Source organism: Thunnus maccoyii, chromosome 3 (assembly GCF_910596095.1).
Source record: "Thunnus maccoyii chromosome 3, fThuMac1.1, whole genome shotgun sequence".
Lineage (NCBI taxonomy): Eukaryota > Metazoa > Chordata > Actinopteri > Scombriformes > Scombridae > Thunnus > Thunnus maccoyii.
This window is the reverse complement of record NC_056535.1, coordinates 13,817,107-13,841,216: the sequence shown is the minus strand read 5'-3', so window position 1 is coordinate 13,841,216 and position 24,110 is coordinate 13,817,107. Positions and strand designations below refer to the sequence as shown.

The 24,110-nt window shown below is 40.4% G+C and overlaps 1 protein-coding gene across 7 annotated transcripts in view; it reads right to left on the bottom strand.

Annotated features, from left to right (window-relative positions):
- Window positions 1-283: 283 nt before the first annotated feature.
- Window positions 284-24,110, bottom strand: part of tfeb (transcription factor EB) — a 36,191-nt gene continuing 12,364 nt past the window's right edge. Inside the window, exons 1-12 of one of the 7 annotated variants that reach the window (XM_042405895.1) lie at window positions 23,870-24,030; window positions 21,812-21,903; window positions 14,868-14,972; window positions 14,278-14,445; window positions 10,199-10,297; window positions 9,839-10,027; window positions 8,982-9,071; window positions 4,730-4,847; window positions 4,409-4,465; window positions 3,899-3,974; window positions 3,640-3,796; window positions 284-3,551 (exon numbers count right to left, since the gene is read on the bottom strand). In XM_042405895.1, coding sequence (XP_042261829.1) covers window positions 2,979-3,551; window positions 3,640-3,796; window positions 3,899-3,974; window positions 4,409-4,465; window positions 4,730-4,847; window positions 8,982-9,071; window positions 9,839-10,027; window positions 10,199-10,297; window positions 14,278-14,445; window positions 14,868-14,897 — 1,557 coding nt within the window. In that variant the 5' untranslated portion in view covers window positions 14,898-14,972; window positions 21,812-21,903; window positions 23,870-24,030 and the 3' untranslated portion in view covers window positions 284-2,978. Of the gene's footprint in view, window positions 3,552-3,639; window positions 3,797-3,898; window positions 3,975-4,408; window positions 4,466-4,729; window positions 4,848-8,981; window positions 9,072-9,838; window positions 10,028-10,198; window positions 10,298-14,277; window positions 14,446-14,867; window positions 14,973-21,811; window positions 21,904-23,869; window positions 24,031-24,110 lie in introns of those variants that run through there. The other 6 variants (XM_042405894.1, XM_042405898.1, XM_042405899.1 and 3 more) reach the window with 6 other exon arrangements.

The following is a 24,110-nucleotide window of genomic DNA, read 5'->3' as shown; positions in this document are numbered from 1 at the left end:
AAAGGAATTTAAACTTCATGTCAAAACTATTGAATCATCTCAAACTGGCTTTAAAAAGTTTATCTGTCTGCAGTCATTCTGGTGATTGGTTCTCTAATTTGATTTAACTACCATACCATAATGTTAACCTCACCCTTACCAACAAAGTTTCACATGAAAGGAAAGCCCCTTTCAACATGACTGATTTGTCTCCACATAATTAATACAAGTGCACGCACACACACGCACACACAAACACTTGTTTCTCAAGTCATATTAATAAAAAACACTTGAAGCCATTGAATGGATTCTGGTAAAACATTTTATATCTTCAGTAAAATCAGAACCACTTTTCCCTGTGTAGTTTGCTCTGCAGAGCGCCCTCTAGTGGAAGAGTAGAGGAGGCCTGAGCAGGTCTTTGGAGTGTTGGCTGGGTGACAACAACAGTCAAACTGTGGTTGAAAAGGGAAAAGGCACAACTCTGGTAGACAGACAGAGACAAATGCAGAGTCAGTGATATGACACCATGGCAACCACAACTCCTCGGCTCAGAGTTTATGTGAAGTCAGTCGTCTTCCAGTCTCCATGGAAACCAAAGTCGGGAAGAAAAAAGGCATGGCAAAAAACACCGACCTGCTTCAGCCTGACCGGAACCACTGGTAAACCTTACATTCATAAAATGAGCAATTTGAATAGAATCAAATCAAATAATCACCTTTCATCTATGTCTGGCTCCAAATTTCACAACAGAGAGAAAAATAAAACCCCAATCATATAAAAATGGCATCGTAAATGTACATAATCTCTTCATCTCTCTAAAGTCAGTTGAAATCTGGAAGTTCATAAATGGCTCCCCGCTCCTCCCCCAGTAACACATTGGTGGCTTAAGTGCCTTTACAGTGTACTTACTGAAATTGGCTCTGAGAAGAAAGGGTAGTTTTGGAATAAAACTGAAAAAGAACTAAAACAACAAATACAAACAAAATACATTTAAGTGGCTTAGTGGCATAAAACATCTAAATAAATCTTATTCCATAATTCTTCCATGTACAAAGTCAAAACAATAACATAGTTTCCAGTGCTTTGGGAGTTAAAATAAACAACAAACTATAATAACGAAAACAAACACTTCTTTTAATCAAAAAAAATCACCATCAAAGTTTTTTTTTTTTTCCTACCTTCATCAGTACTGATCATAAGCTATATCAAATCAAAGCCAAGCCCCAGGTCTACCACAGCAGAGATACAACTCAGGTCCACATCAGCCTGCTCCAACCATGAATATGATGACAAATGGATGTCAGTTAGCCAATAGGATAACAGATTCCCTTTAGGTGGCAGTTTGAACAGCAGACCTGAGCTTCACCTCTGTAGCTTGCAGCTTCACTCGACTCAACAGGGTAAAGACTGAAGTACAGGAGACTCGATAACATGATGATTTGAAAACAGCCTCAAGGCACACTGCAATGTATGTATGTGTGTGAGTGTGATCATGCATACAGTATGTGAGCATCTGCGTGTTTAATGGATGCCTGTATGTGAACCGAAAAGTGAGTGTGAATGCATGCAAGTGTGAGCTAATGCTGTGTTTTACAGTGAAGACTACACTACTACTGCTGTCAGCTGATGCAAACTATCTTTTTCTCTTTCCAGTCACTCTATCTTTTCTTCACCTGGGCCTCTAGTACAAGCCGTGCTCTACAAAGTCACTTAGTGAGATAAAAATGAAACTCTCCTGCACTAACAAAGGTATAATTACTACAGAAGCATTTACAGGCATAATTGAAGTTTATTTTAACTCTAAACCCTGGTCATGACCTCTAACCTTTAATAACCTTTGAAGAGCAGCAGCTGCAAAAATCAAAAGGCACGTTGAAAGGGGTTATGAGCCTGGGTTAACTTCTGCTTCTACTTCCTGTTACAGTACCTGAGTATTTTGACACCTCACAAATTTGGATGACACACTGTTTTTTTGGAGACTTTCAAATGGCTTTTTTTACTCTCTCCAGAGTCGACACAGTAACACTAACTGTGTCTTCTTTGGGTAAAGGTCCTCACAGTGTCAAAAGTGTTAAAAGGTGTAGAAACTGGGGCACAGCAGTATGAGTGAGAGGGTGTACATGTTTATGAGAAGACAACAATTACAGATGCAGAAGGGCTGGATTATCTGATTCCTACATTGTCCGCCCACTCTTTAAATGTTTTCTAAGATGTGGACACTTGAGCTTAGCAGACTAACGCAGATCTTTGTCAAACACCAAACAGCTTGTGCTTGAGGTGAAGGCAAACTGTGGAATAGCAGATTGAGGAACAGACCATTTAGACTGGACTGCATCCCCTTAAGCTAAATTATGTATGCAGGACCATAAAGCTATTTCCATTTTATTCACTATCGTTCATTCAATCGTTTATGGTTACTAAAAGAGGTTGATGTAAGGGGAAAATAACTTGTCCTCTATCAAGTAAGACAATGCGCTTGGTTGTCCTTGTATCTGATAACTTCAATCTAATTAACTGCTGGTTTTGTCCTCCTCAATTATAATTCAGAGCCACCTTTATGGAAACGAGGCCAAGTGTGCTATATAACTCCTGACCTGGCAGTGTTGGTTCACCCCTTGTAAATGCTCAGTGTGTTGGGCAACGTTTCAAGCTTCTCAGTTTATCTCACATCCACTTGTGTGTGTGCCTGTGTGTATGTGTGTGTATGTGTGCGCGTACGCATGCGCTTGTACCTGCTACCTACTTTGCTTGTACCTTGCTCTTGCCATTAAGGAGGGGTAATTATACAAAAAATGAGTGCCATCAATGTATGATCAATTTGTGTGATGTATTCAGTATGCGCTGCATGTTATGGGCGTGTGTCATGTCTTATTCATTTGTGTTGTACATGCTGTAAATGTGTTGGAGTTTGTGATGATGTACCTCCACGCTGACACCTCTCTGAAATCTCTACTTGTGCTTGTGTTGGTTTGTGGGAGTGCGTGTATGTATGCATGTGTCTAGAGTAGGTCTACATCCTCTATGCTGAAGCTGGATCTGCGGCTAGAGTCGACAGAAGCTTCAGGGGACATCGCAGAGAGCAGCGGGTCTCCACCCACAGGGGACAAAGGCTCGTCCATCATCAGGAAGCCCAGCTCGCCTCTCCTCCCCTGGACGTCCAGTCCGGCCAAGTCGCCCAGCCCCGACATGCCATCTGAGAAACCTGGCATCCCATCGCACAAGTCCAGCGACTGGGCAAAGTCAAAGGGCTGGGAGCTGCCTACAGCTGGGAACTGGATGGGTGGCTGGGGCTGGAGGTGCTGGGGGAGCGGTGGCAGGTGCCTGTGCTGAGGCTGAACCTGGCCCTGTTGGTGGAGGTGGGTCTGTGGAAGGAAGTGGTGCTGCTGAGCCTGTTGCTGAGCCTGGTTCTGGGGTAGGTGCTGGGGCTGGTGGTGGGTTTGTGCCTGGGGGTGAGAAAGGTTCTCCTCTGGGCTGGTCTCTTGTTTTATATAAGGAGCCATTATGTCAGTCGTGTTCAGGCCAGAGGGAGAGGTGCTGGGTAGGCCATGCAGATGAGCCTGCATCTCCAACTCCTGTAGTCAGTGGGTGAACGGCAACATTGTAAGTATGAATGTATTTGCTGTGGTTGTGTGTCTCTAAACATGTGTGCTGGTGTGTTACCTGGATACGTAGCATCAACTGTTTGTTGGCCATTTCCATCCTTTTAAAGTTATTTTCCACCTCTCTGGTCCTCTGTACATCCTTCTGCATGCGTTTGATGTACTCTACAGATGCTCTCAGTATAGTACCTTTGTTCCAGCGCACATCACTAAGCGCACAGTAAGTAAACACAGACAAATTCATACATAAGTAACTGGCAGTAACTGATATTTCATTAAACAATTTTATCTACACTGAAAACACAGAGTAAGTTACTCACAGGTCATTGGTTTTGGGGATCATGGTGCCAAGTTCTTTAATACGATCATTGATGTTGAATCTCCTCCGTCTTTCAACTGTTGAGGAGAAGATGAAGGGAAGACAAAGGGGAGTTAAAACAGAAAAAGACATGATGAAGACAATAATAGAGTAGAATCAAAGGCATGAAAGGATATATACAGAGGGCAGAAAGGGACAAACACACACACACACACACACACACACACACACACACGGTCACAGGCAATTACACTTAAGTGCCAAAACAGCAGAAATTTGCAGGTTAACCATCCACCCACTAGTTGCACTATGTCAGCTAAATCAGTGCAAGGCTGTATAAAACTGTTTTTGCAAGAGACAAATTATGGTGTGTGTGTGTGCGTGTGTGCATAGTGCATGTGTGCATGTCCTGTGCATACATATGAACTGAGGGCATGAACACTATGATAGAAGAAAATTGAAAAAAGGAGTAGATCATTTAGAGAAATAGCTTGCTGAGAGAAGGACTTACTCAGATTGTGGTTATCTTTCTTTTGTCTCTCCTTGGCCAGCGCACGGGCTTCTGTGTCTTTGCAAAAACAAAAAGTGATTAACTAATGGCTGAAACTGTGCCACATCTCTACAGAAGCAGTGTTTCAGTATTGTCAACAAATGAAAAAAGATTTAAAGACATAAATAACATACTGGTGTACAATGTTTTATAATCAATAACATACTAAATGACAGGAACACAAGGACCTCAGTCTTCTGTATAACTTAACTTCTTAAAAGCTTTGAATCGGTAAGTTAAATAATTTGCAACAACAGTACACAAAAATCTTCACTTTCGCACCTGACAGTTCTCGTTTGATGGTCAAGTTGGCAGGACAGGAGTTACTGGTCATAGCAATAGCTGGCCCCTTCATCCCAGGACCTGTATACACATCCAGGTGACTGCTGGACAGAGGGAGCTGGGGAGGACACACACACACACACAAACATGCACAAAACATGTAAACACAGTTAGAAAACCAGCTATCTACAAATGAAATTTAGGAGCACTTCCTTTGTTTGCTGTGTAATGACAGTCCTCTCATCTGAGGATGCCATAGGAATACTTTGTGCTCCATGAACAGATTGAAAGGTTTAACCAGGGACGGTTAAACGCAAGTTTGATTTTGAGTAACCAAAAGTACACAAATGATTAATAAGTTATTCTACTACTTGTACACAACACAGTGAAAACCATGCAAGAATATAATCAACACAATGGCACCAATGCCTCCTCCAAAGTCCTAAATTTAACATCATGTCACATGACATACAATAAGTTTTATTTGTAATTCAACTATAATATGAGAAGGCTAGGGGTGTTCAAATCAAATTGAAAAAGTAATAAAAATTGAAAGTAACACTAAATCTAACTGAGGTCAAACCGTTGTAAATCCAGATTATTTCTCTAACGACTCTTCCTTAACGACTCATTTACAGCTTCATACCCCTTGGTAAGTACTTTTATAAAGTCAGTGTTCATGTTTAGTGTGCTGTAAAGAGCAGATAGCAGGAGATAATGCAATAATATCACACCTGAGAACAGCCTGCCAAACACACAGTAATGATTGACTATCATCCTATCTACAGTATCTTATCTCTTTTTATGGCTTGATTCTCTCCTCTGACTTCTCCAGCTCCTAAACACTTGTGGAGTGGTCTTCTAACTCTTGCACTTTAGACATTGTGTAACAGCTGTGATTTAGTTTTGTATGGGCTCCTAAAAAGACCCGATTTCCTTTTAATTGTATATTTTAATGAGTCCGATGGACTTTTGATGCCTTGTTACCAGTTGTGTCTTACTCCCTGAAGCGAGGGTAAATGTGACACTGCTAATGAGGCCTGAAAGATAAAGAATTCAAACAGAAAGATACCTTATCTGCTGGCTACTGTGTGTGAGCTGTGAGATCAAACACATTCACACACATATATATATACACACACACACACACACACACACACAGACCTCCACAGGTTCACTTCTGTATGTAAATTATATGCTCTGTTAATAATCTGACAAAAGATCTAACAGCATTGAGATAAAGTATAAGTCTTCACCAGTAAGAAGGAAATTATTTTGTTATGGTTTGGAAAAATGAATGACGAGTTGATGTTTTTCTGATATTTATAAACTTTCTTGTATGTAAAACTGCATATTAATTGTGTGTTTAGTTGTTTAAGCAAGAAAAATCTTAAATGTTCTGGTTGATTGTCATCACAGTGGACTTTATGGTAATAGAAACTGTGATTTTCAGCTGACATTCTCTATTATATCTGACTTACTAGCCACTCTCTAATGTTAATTTTGAAAGCAAAACTGTGCATCAATATTAATGACAGAATCCCACGATGTGATACAACATCACAGCCCATTATGGTTGTTTCAGGTTTGCTCCTGATTATAAAAAACTCAAAAACACACACATTCATATGCCTCCTCCATGCTTCTGCTCTGACTACGCATGTTCTGGCCGGGTGGCCCACCTCCATGCCCCATTCGAACTAACTTAAATGAAAAAGCGTGCGTGACTGGTACTCAATATGGCTCAGTGTAACCATCCATACACACACACAGTCACACACACACACACACACACACACTCAAGAGTCGATCTGTTCACTTGTGCCTGGTATTCAGTGGTGTTCCCGGCTCTTACTAAACTTTGAGATTCCAAGAATTCCATGGAGTTTGCCACTTTAATCCCCATAAGGATTAGCAGGTGAGTTTTACTCACTGGTCTGTCTGTTAGGAATAAGGCTGAGATTTTTGTTTCCAGTGTATTTTAATATAAAACACTTCAGTTTCTTCCATGACAAACTTCACACAGCATCAGTAATGTTCTGAAAAAGCAGCTCTATTGTCAAATTGAGCTGTTGAGTTTCTCTCTCGCTCTCAGTTCAGTTCTCATACTAGCTTCACATTCACTGATCATCTGCAGGGTTGATCGATCACATAATCAGTGAGATGTTGAATTACATGTACACACATATATGTAGACAAACTCATCCTGACAGAGGACATATTATCAGATGAAGCTACAAGAGGCTGTTTGGGTTTCTCTCTCTCTCATATACACACACACACACACACACACACACACACACACACACACACACACACACACACACACACACACACACACAGCTTGTCAGACAGATGACCACACAATGTGTCTGAGCCACCAATAATCATAATAATAATCTAATTGCATGGTAGACCCCAACATGATGGTCAACATCAACTCAAATGTACAACAATCCTGATTCCAGTCCTACATTCAACCCATCCACACACTCAAAAAGACACAACATCCTCCCCCACCCACCATCCTGTGGCTCATCGTATAATCAGAGACCCGAGGCTGGGAGTTAGAGATGCCGCTGCATCGGTCCAAATTGTGGTTAACCCTAAGAACTGAGAGTGCCAACAGACTCCCACAACACCAACAAAAGCTGACATTAAACAATCTTAAAAATAGCAATTTATCAGTTTCTTACCAGCTGAATCTGTTCTCCTTCAATAACTTCCACAATGGCATACGTCTTACTCATCTCCTTCATCCTCTACTCCTTTCCTAACAAGGCCGGAGCTCTTTCCTCCTCACTCTCAGGCACAAGCAACATACGCAGCTCTCACTGGCAATGCCGCCACTGTCCTGGTAGACTGACCTGAGCAGCACTAATTCTGTCTTTCTTCTACCTCTGCTCTCCACCAAACAAGAGTGAACTTTCCCCTAACTGGACTTTAAGCCTGTTTTCCCCTTGCACAAATTGCCTTCATCCCCCTTCCCTCCTCCCATCTTTTACTATTCCCCCCTCCCTTCTCCACCTCCCTCTCCTGAATGTCTTGTAAACAAGTTGAACTCTAACTGCTGGCAGTTTAATTGTTAATTTTCTGAGTTTGTTCGCTCAAACACAAAGCACTGTACAGTCCTCATCTGACATGTCTTCCCTTCAGTTTCTAACTATGTCCAACATGGTTTGGGGATGGAATGTTTAGTGTTTAAGTCATTTATACACTTTTGCATGTGTGTATGTGGGTTTGTGTCTTTGTGTTTGCGTGCCAAAGGACATAACAGATTACTTCCTAATTTGTCAACGCAAGGGCAGACAGAAAACTGAAAAAGCAGGTTGAGTGCTGAAGAACGCATGTTGTCCTTGAACACTAACCATTCGCTAAATTCATTGTTAGCAAGACTAAAAACTGCCTGAACACCATCACCATCTTTAATATAGTAGTAAGAAAAACAGTGGGGACATTGAACATAAATGAGGAGAGTGACAATGAGTATACACATGCAGGAGCAATGATTATAGGAACTTCTGAAAAGCCAAAGCACTGATGAGTCGGCAAAACCAACCCTTTGACTCATTTAGGGCAGACCAAAAATAAGCCCTCAACTAGATCAGGAACACAGATAACTAAATATTCAGTGAATGCAACATTTGGGAATTCTAGTGTTGTAATTTAAATGTTAAAGGCATGATAAGGTCTGTGACCCATGTGTACCTATAAAAAGCCTGCATATACTATACTGCACTGCGATTTGTGAAAATAATGTATTACTAAATCACTTCTATTATCATGAGTCATTTTGTCCGTTGCTGAGTCTTAAAAATATTATTTTCTTTAAAACAAGTACAAATAGTTGCTAATGGGTCAGCTGATTCCAGTTTACCAATCTGAAGAATTTTCTTTAAAAAATCTTAACATAACTCCCATAACTCAACCAACTGTACAATAAAATCCTCTCACGTCATTACAATATTATTTCATAAAAGACTGTAGGTATTTGCATGTTTTTAGAAGAATACTATGTGTTGCTTTTGGTCTAAGGAAAAAATAAAGCTTGTCACAAAGCTCCACCAATGTAGCATGCGGCTACATTGCATGTAGCTGAAACATGTAGCAAATTTCTGGTAACAATGTAACTAAAACATACGATATAACAACAGAACATATAAAAGGAGTCAACTGGATGCAAAGTACATTAGTCTTATAAAATATTACAAATGAAGGGTTCCTGAAATCACACCTTGGTAGCTCTACTTACTGTGTTTGGCATCTGGATAGGGTCTATGTATGCCTGAATATCATCATAATTGGACTGCATGCTGATGATGTCATCAATGACCTCATCCATCTGAAAGACGCAGGGAAACACTGTTACTTATATGATCATATTATATGATAATGACCTATAATGTCTAACTTTAAGATAAAGTTAAACTAAACTAAACTACACCTCAATACACTACACTGAAAACAGTCACTACTTGTGCATTTATCAAGGAACCTGAAACCTGATGACATGCAGGCCTCCAGGTGAACTCGCCTGCAGGTGCACGTCTCACTCAAGAGAAGACTTAAGAGATGACTTCTATGTCATGAAGGCTAACTGGTAAGACTATTTTCTCTCAGGAAGACTGAAGGAAGAGAGGTCGAGAGTTTGAGGAGGAGGAGGAAGAGAGTTGGTCAAAGTCTGCCAGGTTCAAAGGGCTTTGCATTCTGCTGTTACCCTGTCACTTGTTAAGCTGTAATTACTGCTGCAAAGCCATAATGGAGCATTTAAACTCCAATCATAGCCAGTCTCAGTTATTGCCGGTTAGTCAACACATTTATCCATGCACCTAGTGTATGCACGACACACTGAAACAAATGCACTCACAAATGCTGCCCCAGCTTACTAAACACCAATTAAATCATTATGATGCTTTCATAAAATGTGGAGATAATGTCACTTTGGGGGTAATGTTCAATCCTCATAATTTTTAAGTGTGTAATTAAATCATATTTTAGGGATATTTGTTCAATCTGGTTCTTGTAAAGTTTACTATGCAACATGACCAGGAATAAATGTTTGTGGGTTTATGTTTATGCTACTTTCTGCCCACACTTTCAGACATCTACCTCGTTTTCGTGACTGGAGCCGATGTTGAGCATGGCCATGGGGCTGTTGGGGGCGCTGTTGCCAGACATGAGCTGCTCTGTGCGCATGCGTGGAGAGTGGAGGGGAGGGGGTGCAGACGCTGAGCCCCCTGTGGGTCCCATTGTTGTGGGAGGAGAGGGTGGTATCGGTCCGGCTACTGCATGGACCGTCTAGGGACAGAGAGAGGAAGAGATGATGAACAATGTCTACCGGACACCCTGCGATGCTATTAATGACTGAGTAATGACATAAATAAATATACTGCAATAGTACTGTATGTGGATGGTTGAAGACATAAACATAAAGATATCCAGCATTAGTTAAAGCAGACAGACAGATACCTGTTTCGTGGCACAGGTGGTGGATAAGTATTCTTTTACTTGTTGCCTCCGAGACTGACGGATGTGGTAGTCTGTAGGATTCTCAAGGTGGGTCTGTACCTGTATTAGATAGATATTGAAAGGGTGTTATCTATACTTATTCCATTATTGATTGTGATAATTCATCAAATGTAAACAAAAACATAACCCCACCACCAAACGACTGGATGCAGCTGAATCTCCCAACTAGATTGACAGCTCTTTTAACAGGGATATATACTAGACAACAGATAAAGTTATTGATGTTTTCTGGAGCTGAAAAAAGGTTTATTTGTATACAAGTAATGTTTGTCCTCACAGCAGCAAAACAGGCCCATAATTTTTCATTTATATTCAGTCGACAAACAAATAAAATCCTGATTTTTCATCTATAAATCAAACTTGACTGTGAAAATAACAATAATTTATATGGCCACAATGGGCAGAATGGGCTTTTGATTGGTGTGAAAAAAAAACAAATCTTATTGAAAATAGCATACATTACAACTTTAATGTGTCACAAAAACTTAAATAACATAAGAACCAAAACCAAAAAACTTGACAATAAATGACTTAAAAAGGACGGATTTACAATGATTCAAGTCTGTCTTAAAACAGCAGTCAGGTGCGCATATGAACACAGAAAGAGGAATGTAATCATTCCTCCTGTTCATACTGGCTGTTAAAAGATCTTAAAATGTGGTTTTGACATCACTTACATTGTAAGTGCATTATGAAGGGATCTTCTAATGACCAGTATGAATAGGAGGAACGATTATGGCAAGAAAAACCTATTTCAATGTTCATATGGGTACCTGACTATTGTTTTGAGACAGACTTGAAAAATGATATATTATTACATATTCACTTGCGCTAACTTGAAGGGAGGCGTCTCTTGTGTGTATACAATCAAAGACACTAATGTTCCACATCATCAACTCCCATCCCTAAACACAGGAAGTTATCATTAGAATTACATTTTAAGTAATACATACATGTTTAGTTTGTTGTATTAGCTCCTTAGCTCAGCATATTTTAACACTGACATTTGAACATAACCCACAGCACGTGGAGTATGTGCTTTAAATGTACACCTCATTATTCCTGTCCCATAACACAGTGATGGCACTAGGACATAGTAGCATTACTCAGTAGTAATGCTTACAGGAGTAAAGCCACACTAAATCCTCTGGTGTGGCTACAAAGAGCAATGGGCTGGCCTCATTCCTTCACATCAAAGACTAAAGCTCAGTACAGAGCAAGCCTGCTCTCTGTTACTACAGAGAAAGAGTCATCTCCTCAGCCCTGCAACCCCCTCTGTTTTATAACCAGCAACAGGATTATATCAAATGAACCAGAAACCTTTCAGTAAATAGATGTTTCTACTTCCTCATGTTTTTTTTATGAACATGATATGTTTTTACAGCAGGTCTTGACAGTTGGAATAAATACAAATAATTGGTTGTCAGCTTTCAATGTGTCTGGGTATCATGAGCCACAGCCACCATTCAGTCCAAAGAAACACAGTGCAGGAGGTATGACAGGTTCCGTGGGCCTGATGGACAGACGACTCACCTTATCTTCAACATGAAAGCAAAAAGAAAACACTGACAACTCTGAGATTTCATAAACACCATTCCACACACCCACACACACACATTCATTCACACTGAGTAAACAATACAATACGGCAAATTGCCCCATACAGTTACCAGTGCTTACACACTGTACAGATTTACAGTTCGCAATACCATAAAATACAAGCGTGCACAGACACACATGTACACACACGCACAAGTGCATAATGGAATATTGTACAAACCCATATACACACAAACACACGCCATTAAAGATAAGGACACACACAGGCATCTTTGGAATCGGGCAAAATGTCACTTCAGCTTTATCTGTCCCTGTCTGACTCAGACTATCTACATTGCTCCTGTCTGTCCTATCGCCAAACATGTCAAACTTCTCTTATCTGCCCGACATCCTCCCCCTTCAGTCTCCCTACCTGCTTGCTGCTCCACCGCATTTTTCTCTCTCTGCCTTTTTCAAATCTGTCTCTGATTTTTACTTGAGAGGCAGCGCTGAGAGAGAGACCACAATGCTAACCTAACCAGCTCCACTGCTCCCTTCTGTCCTGTCTCCTTCCCGGCAACATGTGAGTGGATTAACGGAAGTGCCACAGCCCCATGTCCTTTTGAACCCCCACAACAATTTCCTTCTCTTCCCTCAGTCCACTCAATGAGATCAGTTTAGTGCATATAGTGCTTTTGCATTGTGATCAGAAGTTAGTCATTGACAATTTACTACACATAATTTTGGTTCCAAGTCTAGAAAACGAGAGTGTGTGGAGATAGAGGGGAATCTGTGATCAGTACAACAATGGACCAAAACACAAATCTCTGTTTAAGCTTATTTTTATTCTGCCCAAATACTTCCATCTTTCAATCAATGATTGCAGTATCAATCATGATCAAAATCATAGAATGCATTCATACACATGCTATGCTGGTTCCAACTTCTCAAAAGTGAGACATTACTTGATTTTGTTTTATATAATTGTAAATTTAATATTTAGGGGTTTAGGGCTGTAGTTTGGACAAGACATGCAATCTACAGACATCATTTGGCTCTGAGACATTGTGATTACCATTTTTCACTACTTTTTAGATGACATAGATGAATTAATTTATGTGGAAAGAAGACTTATAGTCAACAGCCATACCAGTGGCTTTGTGAGGCTATACTTAGGCATAGCTGTGCTTTGAGCTAAATGCTAATGCTAGCGTGCTAAAATGCTTATGTGAATCAGGTATAATGTTGACTATGTTCACCATCTTAAGTTAGTGTTAGCATGCTAACATTTGCTAATTAGCGCTTGCTGATGGGTATGTCAAGTAAGTATAAAAGTAAAAGTATTGGACCAATTAAAATATTGACCTATTGGTGGCGCTACATGGAAAGTTATGGGATCACCAAAATTATTACAATTCATCCTGAGGAGGACATGAATGTCTGTACCAAATATCATGGCAATCTATCCAACAGAGGAAAAATCAGGGTATAACCAATGTCCGGATACATCCTCTGGGAACCATGAATGTCTGAAAAAAATGTGTGCCAATCCATCAAGTAGATGTTGAGATAAAAAATAAAAACAACCCTTGGTTCCTTTTTAGCACTTTGGCCAGGCTGACAAAGAGTCATAACTCTACTGATCCATGTATTCCTATAGCTCTCAGTAGTAACAACTTCATGAGCTTCTTTGATGATTAAATTCTAACTAGTAGAGACAAAATTCATCACCTCCTGTCCTCAACAGGCACCGATTTATCCCTGAACGCAAGAACCTTAGAAACAGCTGTAAAACCTGATAAAGTCCTCTGACAAAACTGAAGTTATCGTGCTTGGTCCTAAACACCTTAGAAACACATTATCTAATGACATAGCTACTCTAGATGGCATTACCCTGGCCTCCAGCACCATCTCTTCTTGGAATCTTGGAGTTTCCTTACAGTAAGGCGGGCCTACGCCCGCTATCATTATTATTATTATTGTTAGTCATATTTCTATGATTATTGTTGTTGCTATTGTTATTATTGTTGTTATTGTGCTTCTCTGTGTCTCTCTCTCTCCACTGCCCCCCTCCCTCCCTCTTTCTCTCCCAATCCAACCATTCAAGGCAGATGGCCGCCCACCTAGAGCTTGAAGTTTCTTCCCCTTAAGGGGGAGTTTTTCCAAGTGCTTGCTCATGGGGAATGTTGGGTCTCTGTAAATTAAAGAGCGCGGTCAAGACCTGCTCTATGTGATAAGTGCCCTGAGATTGAATAGATATTTCACAGGATAAAGTGACAACTTTGCTGGTGGTGCTAGCTGAAAAGTCATGTGAGCGAAAGGTCGTGGCAATCCATCTAATATATAGGACATATTCCAGTCTGGACCAACATGGTGGACCTAACAACAAATAGACTGACTTACAGACTGTATTGCCATCCATAATACAATAATCAACAGATTAATCAATGGAAAGAATCATTTCTTGAAGTGCTACTGACCTTAAGAACCTCCACGGGGACCTGCATGCTTTGGTAATGCTGCGGCGTGCTAATGGCTGGGGTGGGCGCAGGTGGCCCAGCCATGCGTTGCTGCATATATTGCAGGGCCGCATTCTGCTGCTGCTGCCGCTCGCGCTGCTCCTCCTGCTGCAGCTGGTCTCGCATCAGCTGGGTAGACAAACACACACACACACACACATATCACAGGAATTCTCATTAAAATATTCAGACCTATAAAGTGACTTTAATGGGTTATGCCCTTGTCATTTTTGGCTTCTTTTTGCACCTCTTCTCTTTAAGAGTGGACCATGAGAGCTGGCTGTTTGTTAGCAGAGCACAACTAGTCACTTGCACATCTATTACACCCTGTATGAAAAGTGCGTAAAATAAATATATCAAAATACCAAAGGCCCAAATAGCATGGCCAAATTTATCAGTGGAAAAACTGGTTTCTGAATGTAGATTCCGTCAAATAAATGACACTGATCCACCGATTAAACAACACGACAAACAGACTGGACTATGATGTCCTTACCTAATGAAAGCCTTGAATGCACTATTTACAGGCTTGTGGAGGATATTTGTATTACCTGCATCCGCAGGCCAATGCGTGAGGCCATTGCTGGGGGGCGAGGGGGCAGGGGAGGGCGAGCCGACGTCAATGCACCGCAGTCCAGCCCGAGAGGTCGAGGAAACTGTGGAGAAGAAATGCAGGGAGGAAAAAAGTTAGAGGTGGGCAAGAGAAAGGGTGGAATGAAAGGAAAAAAACATGCAAAACACAAAAGGATGGTGACAATTAACAGAGTGCACGGTTAAGTTTGATCTGATTGCTGTGAAAAGTTAACTTCTCTATCAGAGGTCTGCAGTTGAAGTGATTCCTAAAAAGGAAGAGTAGCTATCAAGCTGGATGCAGTGTAAAGCCTCAGAAGCCACAGAAGCCTAATTTATAATTGTTCATGTGTGCTTTATTGATAAGAAAAGAGTGGTAAGAGGGGAAGGAGAAGTGTGCAATGTTGTGATACACTTTATTTTTATATGTTGACTGAGCTCTGTTCTCATGGTGAAGTGCTCATTACATTATACTTGTCTTATTCATCATCTTTGTGTTTATTAGTGAAAAAGAATCTCAACTGAGGTTCACTAATTAAAAAAGTACAAAAGCAATAATTAAATTTATTATTATGACCTGATGGTGGCACTAGATGTAAATTTAAGGGGTTGCCAAAGTCAATACAATTCATCCTGAGGAGGACATAATTGTTTGTACTAAATATTATAGCCATCCATCCAATAGAGGGAAAGTCAGGGGAATCTGTAAGAAAAATTTCAAGCCCAATACTTTTGAGATGTTGTGTTGGTGAAATACTACACCAACCTGTTGTTGGTCAAGAGGCAACTCCCAATGTTGAGCAACTATAACTGCTCCTACAACTATAATGTCTAATTTTCTATTTATATGTGTTAAATACACAAGACACTGTACAATGTACAGTATAAATAAAATAGCTTTAAAGTTGTTGAGCCTTTGCTGGACCTAGTTTTCCCCTTCTTCCAGTCTTTGAGCTAAATTAGGCTAAATACATCCCACACCTATCATTGCACATTCAGAGATGAAGCTGATTTCCATATAACAACAACATATATGCTTATTTTAAAAAGTAGCCTTTTTCCAAAAACTTTATAACAGCTACGTGTCAACCCAAGGACTCCTGTCTTCCACTCACATGCGCTCTGTGTTGTTTTCCCACTGAACCAAAGGCATCCAGTGCACATTTCACAAGTTGTTCAACAACAGATTGTCAGACTCCTTATGCTATTTATCAAGTGTATATGCCTTAGAGCATTCACTGCCACAGTGTCTCTCTCTGTTTGCATGGGGCCTCAAATAACTGCCTCTTTAATAAATCAATCAGGCTGTTTCAAAGATGTGCAGTGTGCTCATGTGATGTCCTTCTTGTACATAAATATTTGATAAAACAGATCATAAGGCCAGTGCCTTAGCCTCAGTATAGATTTGAACAACATTTTTTGACACATTATTCTACAAAAAGCCAAACTTCTCAGATGTATAAACACACATATTCAAGAACTTAACTTATATTGGGTAATATCTGATGAAAGAAAGTTTGACTAAGCATTCTGTCTATCTTTTTTGAACAAAGTAAATTGTTCAGTCGGTTTGGTTAATTGGTCATGAATAAATTAAAATGAGATAACACAGATACAACAGGATCCTGGGTCCTGTTGCACAGACAAATACCGCAAAGCAAAACAGAAACCATCATAAGGCATCAACATTTGCACACTGTATCAGTCTGACTACATCCATTACGTAGTGTCATGTCAAATCTTGTGGTTGAGAGTGGGAAATGGGATGAAAGAAGTTAGCAGTGATACTCTCTGGCTCCCCAACACTGTCCCTCCAGAAAAGGGTGAATTTTGAGGTACTTCCACTTACTCAGAGGTCATGTGGGAGTCATGTGGTCTTGTTGTTCTTGAGTGATCATATGAGGAGAAGAATGATGGGGAACACCCTCACCCCTTTACAACCTCACCCTAACAAACATACACACACACTCGGTGGGGAGTCCCAGTACTGATAGTTTCCCCTTCTGCAATTCATCCCCAGAATGACTAAGCATGTTTGCACTTGAAAAAGGTGTAGGAACCTACTGAGGGCTAGGTTTCTATCTGCCTTTGCTGATTGTGATGTGTGATGTACACAGAAAAGCAGCGACATCAGAGTCTAAACAACCAATCAGAATCGGATTCTTGCAAACTCTCATCAGAAACACTGTCTGTATATGGTCATAAAGAGAGAAAGACAGAGAGAAAAAGACAGAGAGAGAGAGAGAGAAAAGCTCATTGTGCGTGAGGTACAATAAGAAGGGCAGCTCCTATTGAGAAGGACTGAAGCCGCCTGTTGTCCAAAGTGTACATTTCAGCACCCGAGGGGGCACACACTGCCCGCTTTGTGCCCATTGGATGGCCCACATGAAAAACACAAACCCATGCAGAAATACACATTGAACACACACACACACATTCCAACACAAACATGTACCAGATCTTGGACTCTAGGAAAGGCTCCACACAAGCAGCTCCAAAGAAGCAAAATCACTCAGACCTACACAGAACACAAACACTCAGAACTATTATATTGATGGAGCAATTTACATACCGACTGCCAGTGGTGCAATGTAACTAAGTACATTTACTCAAATACTGTACTTAAGTATAATTTTGAAATAATTGTACTTTATTTGAGTATTTCCTAAACCTCCACTCCACTATATTTCAGAGGGAAACACTGCACTTTTTACTCCACTACATTTATTTGACAGCTTTAGTTACTTTTCACATGAATATTTCACACAATGGATAATATAACAAGCTTTTAAAGCCTCTGGAGCTTTGGCTTAAAATAGTAAAAATACATATATGATATCAAAGTTGAATGTCTCTTCAAAAAACAGCTCATTTTGATGTTTAGACCATTTCTCAAGACTGTGTAGGCATGGCAAATCACATATTGATTGGCACCTGCACCAGCTACTGGGGGCTGGCTAACTACAGGAGCTAATGACTGGGTTTCCATGGTGTGTTTATTCACTGAGCCTCACCTCAAACACGGTGAATGTATTACATTTATTACATGCACCATTATCAAGAAAGGAGGCAGGCGAACATAAGAGACACTGAGCGAGAGAGAGCAGGAGAGTGAGAGGGAGAGAGGGAAGCCATTGCTAACTGCTACGCTAAAGTAACTAGCATATTTGAAAACAATTGTGTGACTTGCAAGAAAGTAACTAAAAGAAGGAGAGAGCTAAGAGTGCTTGAGCAGAGTATACGTTTAAATGTATAGCGGGTAATTAGCCACAGTAATGAAGAATATAGCTAAATTAGCTGGGTTGAGATGCTGAAATGCTACCAATGACACAGAAACTCCAGCAACTGGAAATGAGACAATCCGCTTACCGCAGCACGTCACGTCATTTATGATTAGTTCACGGAATTTATTCCGTAATTTTCGTAATAAATGTCCAAGCATAACTGCGCCCAATTCAACCCAATATCAAGAAAGTTTATAAGAACTTAAATGACATTATTTCGAATTTGGATTGAAACTAATTTCTGATACTTTTTACTATTATGTACACAAGACCCTAAATTACATAGTTAGAAGCTATTGTGGATTTGGGTTTCTGGTGGCTTTAAAATACAACTCATTGATGAAGATGAAACCAGTGGTTTCCAACCTTTTTGGCTTTTGACGTCTTACAAAAAGCAGTTTGTAGTCGGGGTCACAATTCAGATGTCTATGAGTTGTTAACAGCTCAGTAGTGATTTTTCCCTCTAAACTTCTCACATGTTTTAATTTCAATAAATGTTAAAAAAAATCAAAGACTAGAGAAAAGGTCCAAAAACTAAAAACAGATTTATGTATCAGAACTTTGTTTTTTCTTCTTCTCTCTCCCATTAATCATCTCATGACCCCTCAGTTTCATCTGGTGACCCTTTGGAGGGGCCCGACACCTAGGTTGGCAAGCACTGGACGAAACTAGCTAACTGTATATAAAGTAGTTCAAACTAGCTCCACCTCCAGCAGCTACAACAGTAACATGCTGCTTACCCACTGATGCTTCAGTATTAATAATCGAATGATGTCATATATAATAATATATCAGTCAGAGGGACCAAAGCACTACTTTTACTTTAACAATTTAACTACATTTTGCTGCTAATAATTATGTACTTTTACTTAAGTAGGGTTTTTCATGCAGGACTTTTACTTGTAATGGAGTATTTTTACATTGTTGTATTGGTACTTTGACATAAGTAAAGGATCTGAATACTTCCTCCACCACTGCCAACTGCTAACATCAGGAGCTTTAGAGGCAGGTCCTCCTGAAGTAGTAATCGCAATTGTTGTCTCTTTCAAGATGCTTACTTACACAGACAAACAAACAAGTGTGTGCACACACATACACACAGTGGTGGAATGCTGCACAGTGTATTTATAGTCTGACAAATGGGGTGATTACATCTCCAAACTCAATCGGCAAGGTAGGAATGCCAGCCAGAGAAGGACATGTGCTCTATGCTTTCACCGAATAGAGCATAGCTTACCATACAGCATGTTCCACTGTACAGGGCCACACAATCAGTTCCTGTAGCTTTTCATGCTAAATCCAAAGCCACTAACTGTCTCTATTTAACTTTTTTGTACTACATCATCCCAGTTTAACACAGACTTCTCCAACTTCCATCCATGGCTCCTTCTCCAACATAAGCACAAAACTCAGGACAATATTTGATTGGTTAACTGACAAACCAAGTCTAAGATAGGAACACTGTGCAAATAACATATAAAACAATGCTATAGTGTTCCCTTATATATTTGTAGAGATGTTCCACATTTACCCATTTGGGTTAAGAAATCATACATATAATGATTACAGGCAATTTATTGTCCAATATTAATTTTAACTGCTTTTTTAATCCCCAAACTCTGCAAAGTAAAACTGCTTATGACAACCAATATAGTGGTGAGGATTACATAACACCATATCATATAGCCTCCAATTGTGACTAAGCCATGATACATAATGTATATATACTTTAAAACATGCACACACACACTGGGTGGATATCACTTCCTGATCTAATATGGTGACACACTGCTACCAGGCAGCATGATCTCCCACATGGGCCTTCCCATTGCCTGGCATCCACTGGGGTAAGCAGGCATCTGTGACGCAGTGCGAGCACAGCGTTACCATTGTGTGTCCAGCGCTGTGATGTCACAGCCCCTTCACTTCAAACACTGACAGCCAGTGGGAGGATACAGAGCGGAGGAAGTCAGGGTTAGAGGTCAACTCTGGATTGTGCCACAGATTAGTCACAATCATACATGTCAACAATAAGCACATAGTGCACAGAGATGCGCAAAACATGGAATACATTAAACAAATGGCAAATTGTGATGATATATATATATATTTATTTATATATACACATTCAAAGTGTACAACAAATACAATACACATTAAAAGACACATACACACAAGTACACACACACACACACACACACACTTGGGGCAGTGTGGGGCCATGGCACCTGTGCTCAGAGACATGGTGTTAATTTTTGGGGTGTGTATTTTTAGAAGTTACTGTGCAATGCCAAGGAAGGCCTTTTTAACAGCCAACACTGAGCAGTTAAATGTGGGGTGAGTGCATACACACATACACAGAGGTGCCCTCTCACAACAAAGCATTTGTGCATCATATGTATGCGGCCACAGCTGCATAATAAAATTCAAAGACAATTTACAGCCATTTTAAAAAAAGGCTGTGGGACAAGTGTAAAGTCAAAAAGAAATTGTATTCCTGTATTAAGATCAAGCAGTTCCGCATAGGGAGTGAGAACAGACAGAAATCCCCTCAAGGTCACAAAAAAGCCTGAATATCTTTTCACATGTCTGAGAAAACAGCACAAACACAAACAGCAAAGTGGCTCTGCTCTGAGACTCAAGCATATTAGAAGCGTGTAGCTGTTTATATGCATTTGATTTTTAAATCATTTTGATGCCTTGGTATTAGTAAAAATTTCAGGTTATTAAAATCTTAGTCCAACTTTCTGTTAATAACACAAAGGTTGCAAATGTGACACTACACTCTGCACTTCACCAGCCTCTAACACATGCGCAAGCACACACACACCCTTTCCGCATTAAGCTATCTGTCTGCCTGCTCTAATGACTAAAATAACCCCCTCTGCTCTCTGTTCTCCTTTTCAGGAACACCCTGTTCCCCTGAGCCACGGTGTGTTTTTTTGTTTTGTTTATGTGCATGTGTGTGTGTATCTGCGTGGATGTGTGTGCGTGTTTGTAGGTAGGGTGGGGGGTTAGGGCGAGGGCATGCACATAAACGGTAAGTGTGCATGTGAATAACTGTTCTACAGCGTCTGTCGGCTTTTGAGTAGACTCTTTCAGAACATGTAAACAGACCTCCGGTATCAATAAACCACCGCACACACTCATCGAGGAAGGTTGGTAGGATCATGTGACAAGGCTGGCATGGCAAGTATGGGGTCCTTACCCCTTCCTCTCTGGTCTCACACACACACAAACAGCTGTATCCCCTAGCGACAAGAACACACCGAACCAGCATGGACATGCCGACAGACAGACTGGCAGACAGTCAGATAATTTTCAAACATTCAGTTCTGGTATTCTGTTGGGTCAACTAATGCTGCTTTAGCTATAAAAACCTTCCTGTTACCACCTCACATCTGGACTAATTACAACTGATACTGGGGATTTAGTTAGAGCATTACAGGGGTTATGTAGGATGTACACCAGAGTCAATGAGGTCACTTCAGGATCCTAGTAAGTAATTTAAGTCAGGATGGCCTGCTGTGTTAAAGGAGGGTAGACATCATATCAGTGGAAGGGTGGATTTCTACTGTAGCATACAAACAAAAGCACATAAGTGCACAGAGACAGACACATATAGACACATGTACAATTACCTGTTTGAGAAGAAAAAGAGTTCACAAACAGGAATGCGCTCTGCTTATGCTGCTGACTACATGTCTGGACGCTGAGGAGAGTGGATGGCAATCTGCAGGGAGGAGATCATGGGGCAGGGAGGGATGAAGGAAGGTTATGAAGGGGTGGAACAGGGAGAAAAATGAAACAAAGAGAGAAAGACAAAAACAAAGAAAGAAACAAAGAAAGGAAAGATGCTTGGTTATAAATTGTAAAATGAATGTAAAAATAGACAGATGAAGTGAATAGCTGTAACACACAATATGTGACTGGTAGTTTTGGAGGAGCAACAGAGGAGGCAGTGGAGTATTCAATAGGGGAAAGCAGCAGGTGTGCAACACACACTGAAGAACTTAAAAAAGAGAAGACTTTCCACAGCGGAAGCAGGGAAAGCAACAGACCATGGTTAGACCCAAGTATCTGCACTCACTGAAGGGTGTAAAGAGAGGATATTCTCGACTGAAATTCTGTTGCATGAGAGACATTTAATTCAATTCAGCTGTTTAATTGTGTTTCATAAATCGCTGCAGCTGATTGGCAGCTGGTTCTTGCCATGAAGACTTTTCTACTCATGTGTGGCTTCTAGATCTGTTTATCAAATGAATGAAAGCATGTCTGTGGAGAGAGGTTTTACAATAACAACGACTGGGTTGAGCATAAAAGTAACAAATTCAAAACACTGCCCTCTTTCTGTTATACATTTTAGCATGGCTGTAGTTAACAGTTGGATGTATGACAACTGCTGTAAAAGGGTCAGTGTCCTCAGCTGGTTAGTAAACTTGAGGTGAATAGAATCTTCAGCATAACTTACAGGCAACAACTGCCCACTTTGTCTCTAAAAAGCTTTTGACATGAATTACCACCTACAAGCTTAGCATTTCTGTTCAGTAACTAACTTCCTGAAGGTCATCTGGATGAATCACTATAACTCATCAACATTGTGTGTGAATCACAATGTCCGTCACCTTCTAAACACAGTCTATATATAGTCGACCAAGAGAGACCCTTGCCCAGAGGGAATCTCAGTCCTGCTTTCCTCAGTTAACTCTGCTTTGCTTCCACTACACAGACCATAGATAAGAGGGTCATGTGCAACTAGCGAAGAAATCGCAACACAGACACACTTTCAGACATGTCTAATCAAAGTACAACACAATAAGACACAGGAAAGACAACAGACCAGCATCATCAATAATAACCACAACGCATCACTTCTCCTTTTCTTCCATCAGTTTTCACAACTCCTAGTTTTGTCAGTGGTGAAGCAACTTCCTCTGCAGGCACCCCAGGGAAAGAACAAAAACTGTTTCACACCACATTTCTTATGACTGAGGAGTGCATGAAATTCTAAAATGTCTAAAATAAAGTGAATGTTGTCTAATCTAAACCAAAATGGTTAGCCTGTGTGGTACATGCACAAATCATATAGAGAATATGCACATACAGGTATTCACAATCAGATCATGAGATATATACATTTAGTCAACCTGTTGTAGTGCAGGTATAATGCTAGTAACTTATCAACTAGTATAGCACCACTACAGACACAAATGATCTCTAAAAACTCTGTTTAACGCAATGCATTTTGGCATAAAAGCAAACATTGGAGAACTGTTGTATTTCATGTAGTAACCTTCATTGTCTCCTAACCAAACTGCCACACATTAGCACCACAACTCTGACATTTTACCTCCACTTAAGTGCACATAACCAATCATTACATTGCTAAATTATGCAGTGATGACTCTAGATCCTATTTCTATTTTTGAAAGGTCAAGCTGCAAAATGTAATAAGTATCAGTTTACTGTCAACAGCAATTTCACCAACGCTGCTGCTGCTGCTGCATCTGCTGAATTTTAAAAAAGGACCTGTATGTCACTAAAAACACTTCACAAAATCTGTTCAAATATCCTCAATTTCAGTTTTGATTCAACAGCAAATCAGCATGACTGCAGCTCAAATTGACAGCATCATATCCAAATGCCAGGAAGTAACAAACACTGACATACTGAATGATTAGAATGATTGAACTTCTTACCAACAACTCTCCAGCTATCCCAAAGACAACATAGTGTATCCAAGTGAAATCTGCTCCTCCACGTGTTGATACACACACTCACTGGCAGAGACAGACAGTTTGCTGACTGAGCCCACGTTTGCTGACTGAGCCCACCGAACTAGAGCATACATATGCCGGTTCACTGGTTGTGACGCCACTCCTCCCTCCGCTGGCCGTTACAGTATGCTGAGTGACAGTCACTATTAGTCACCTACCTCTC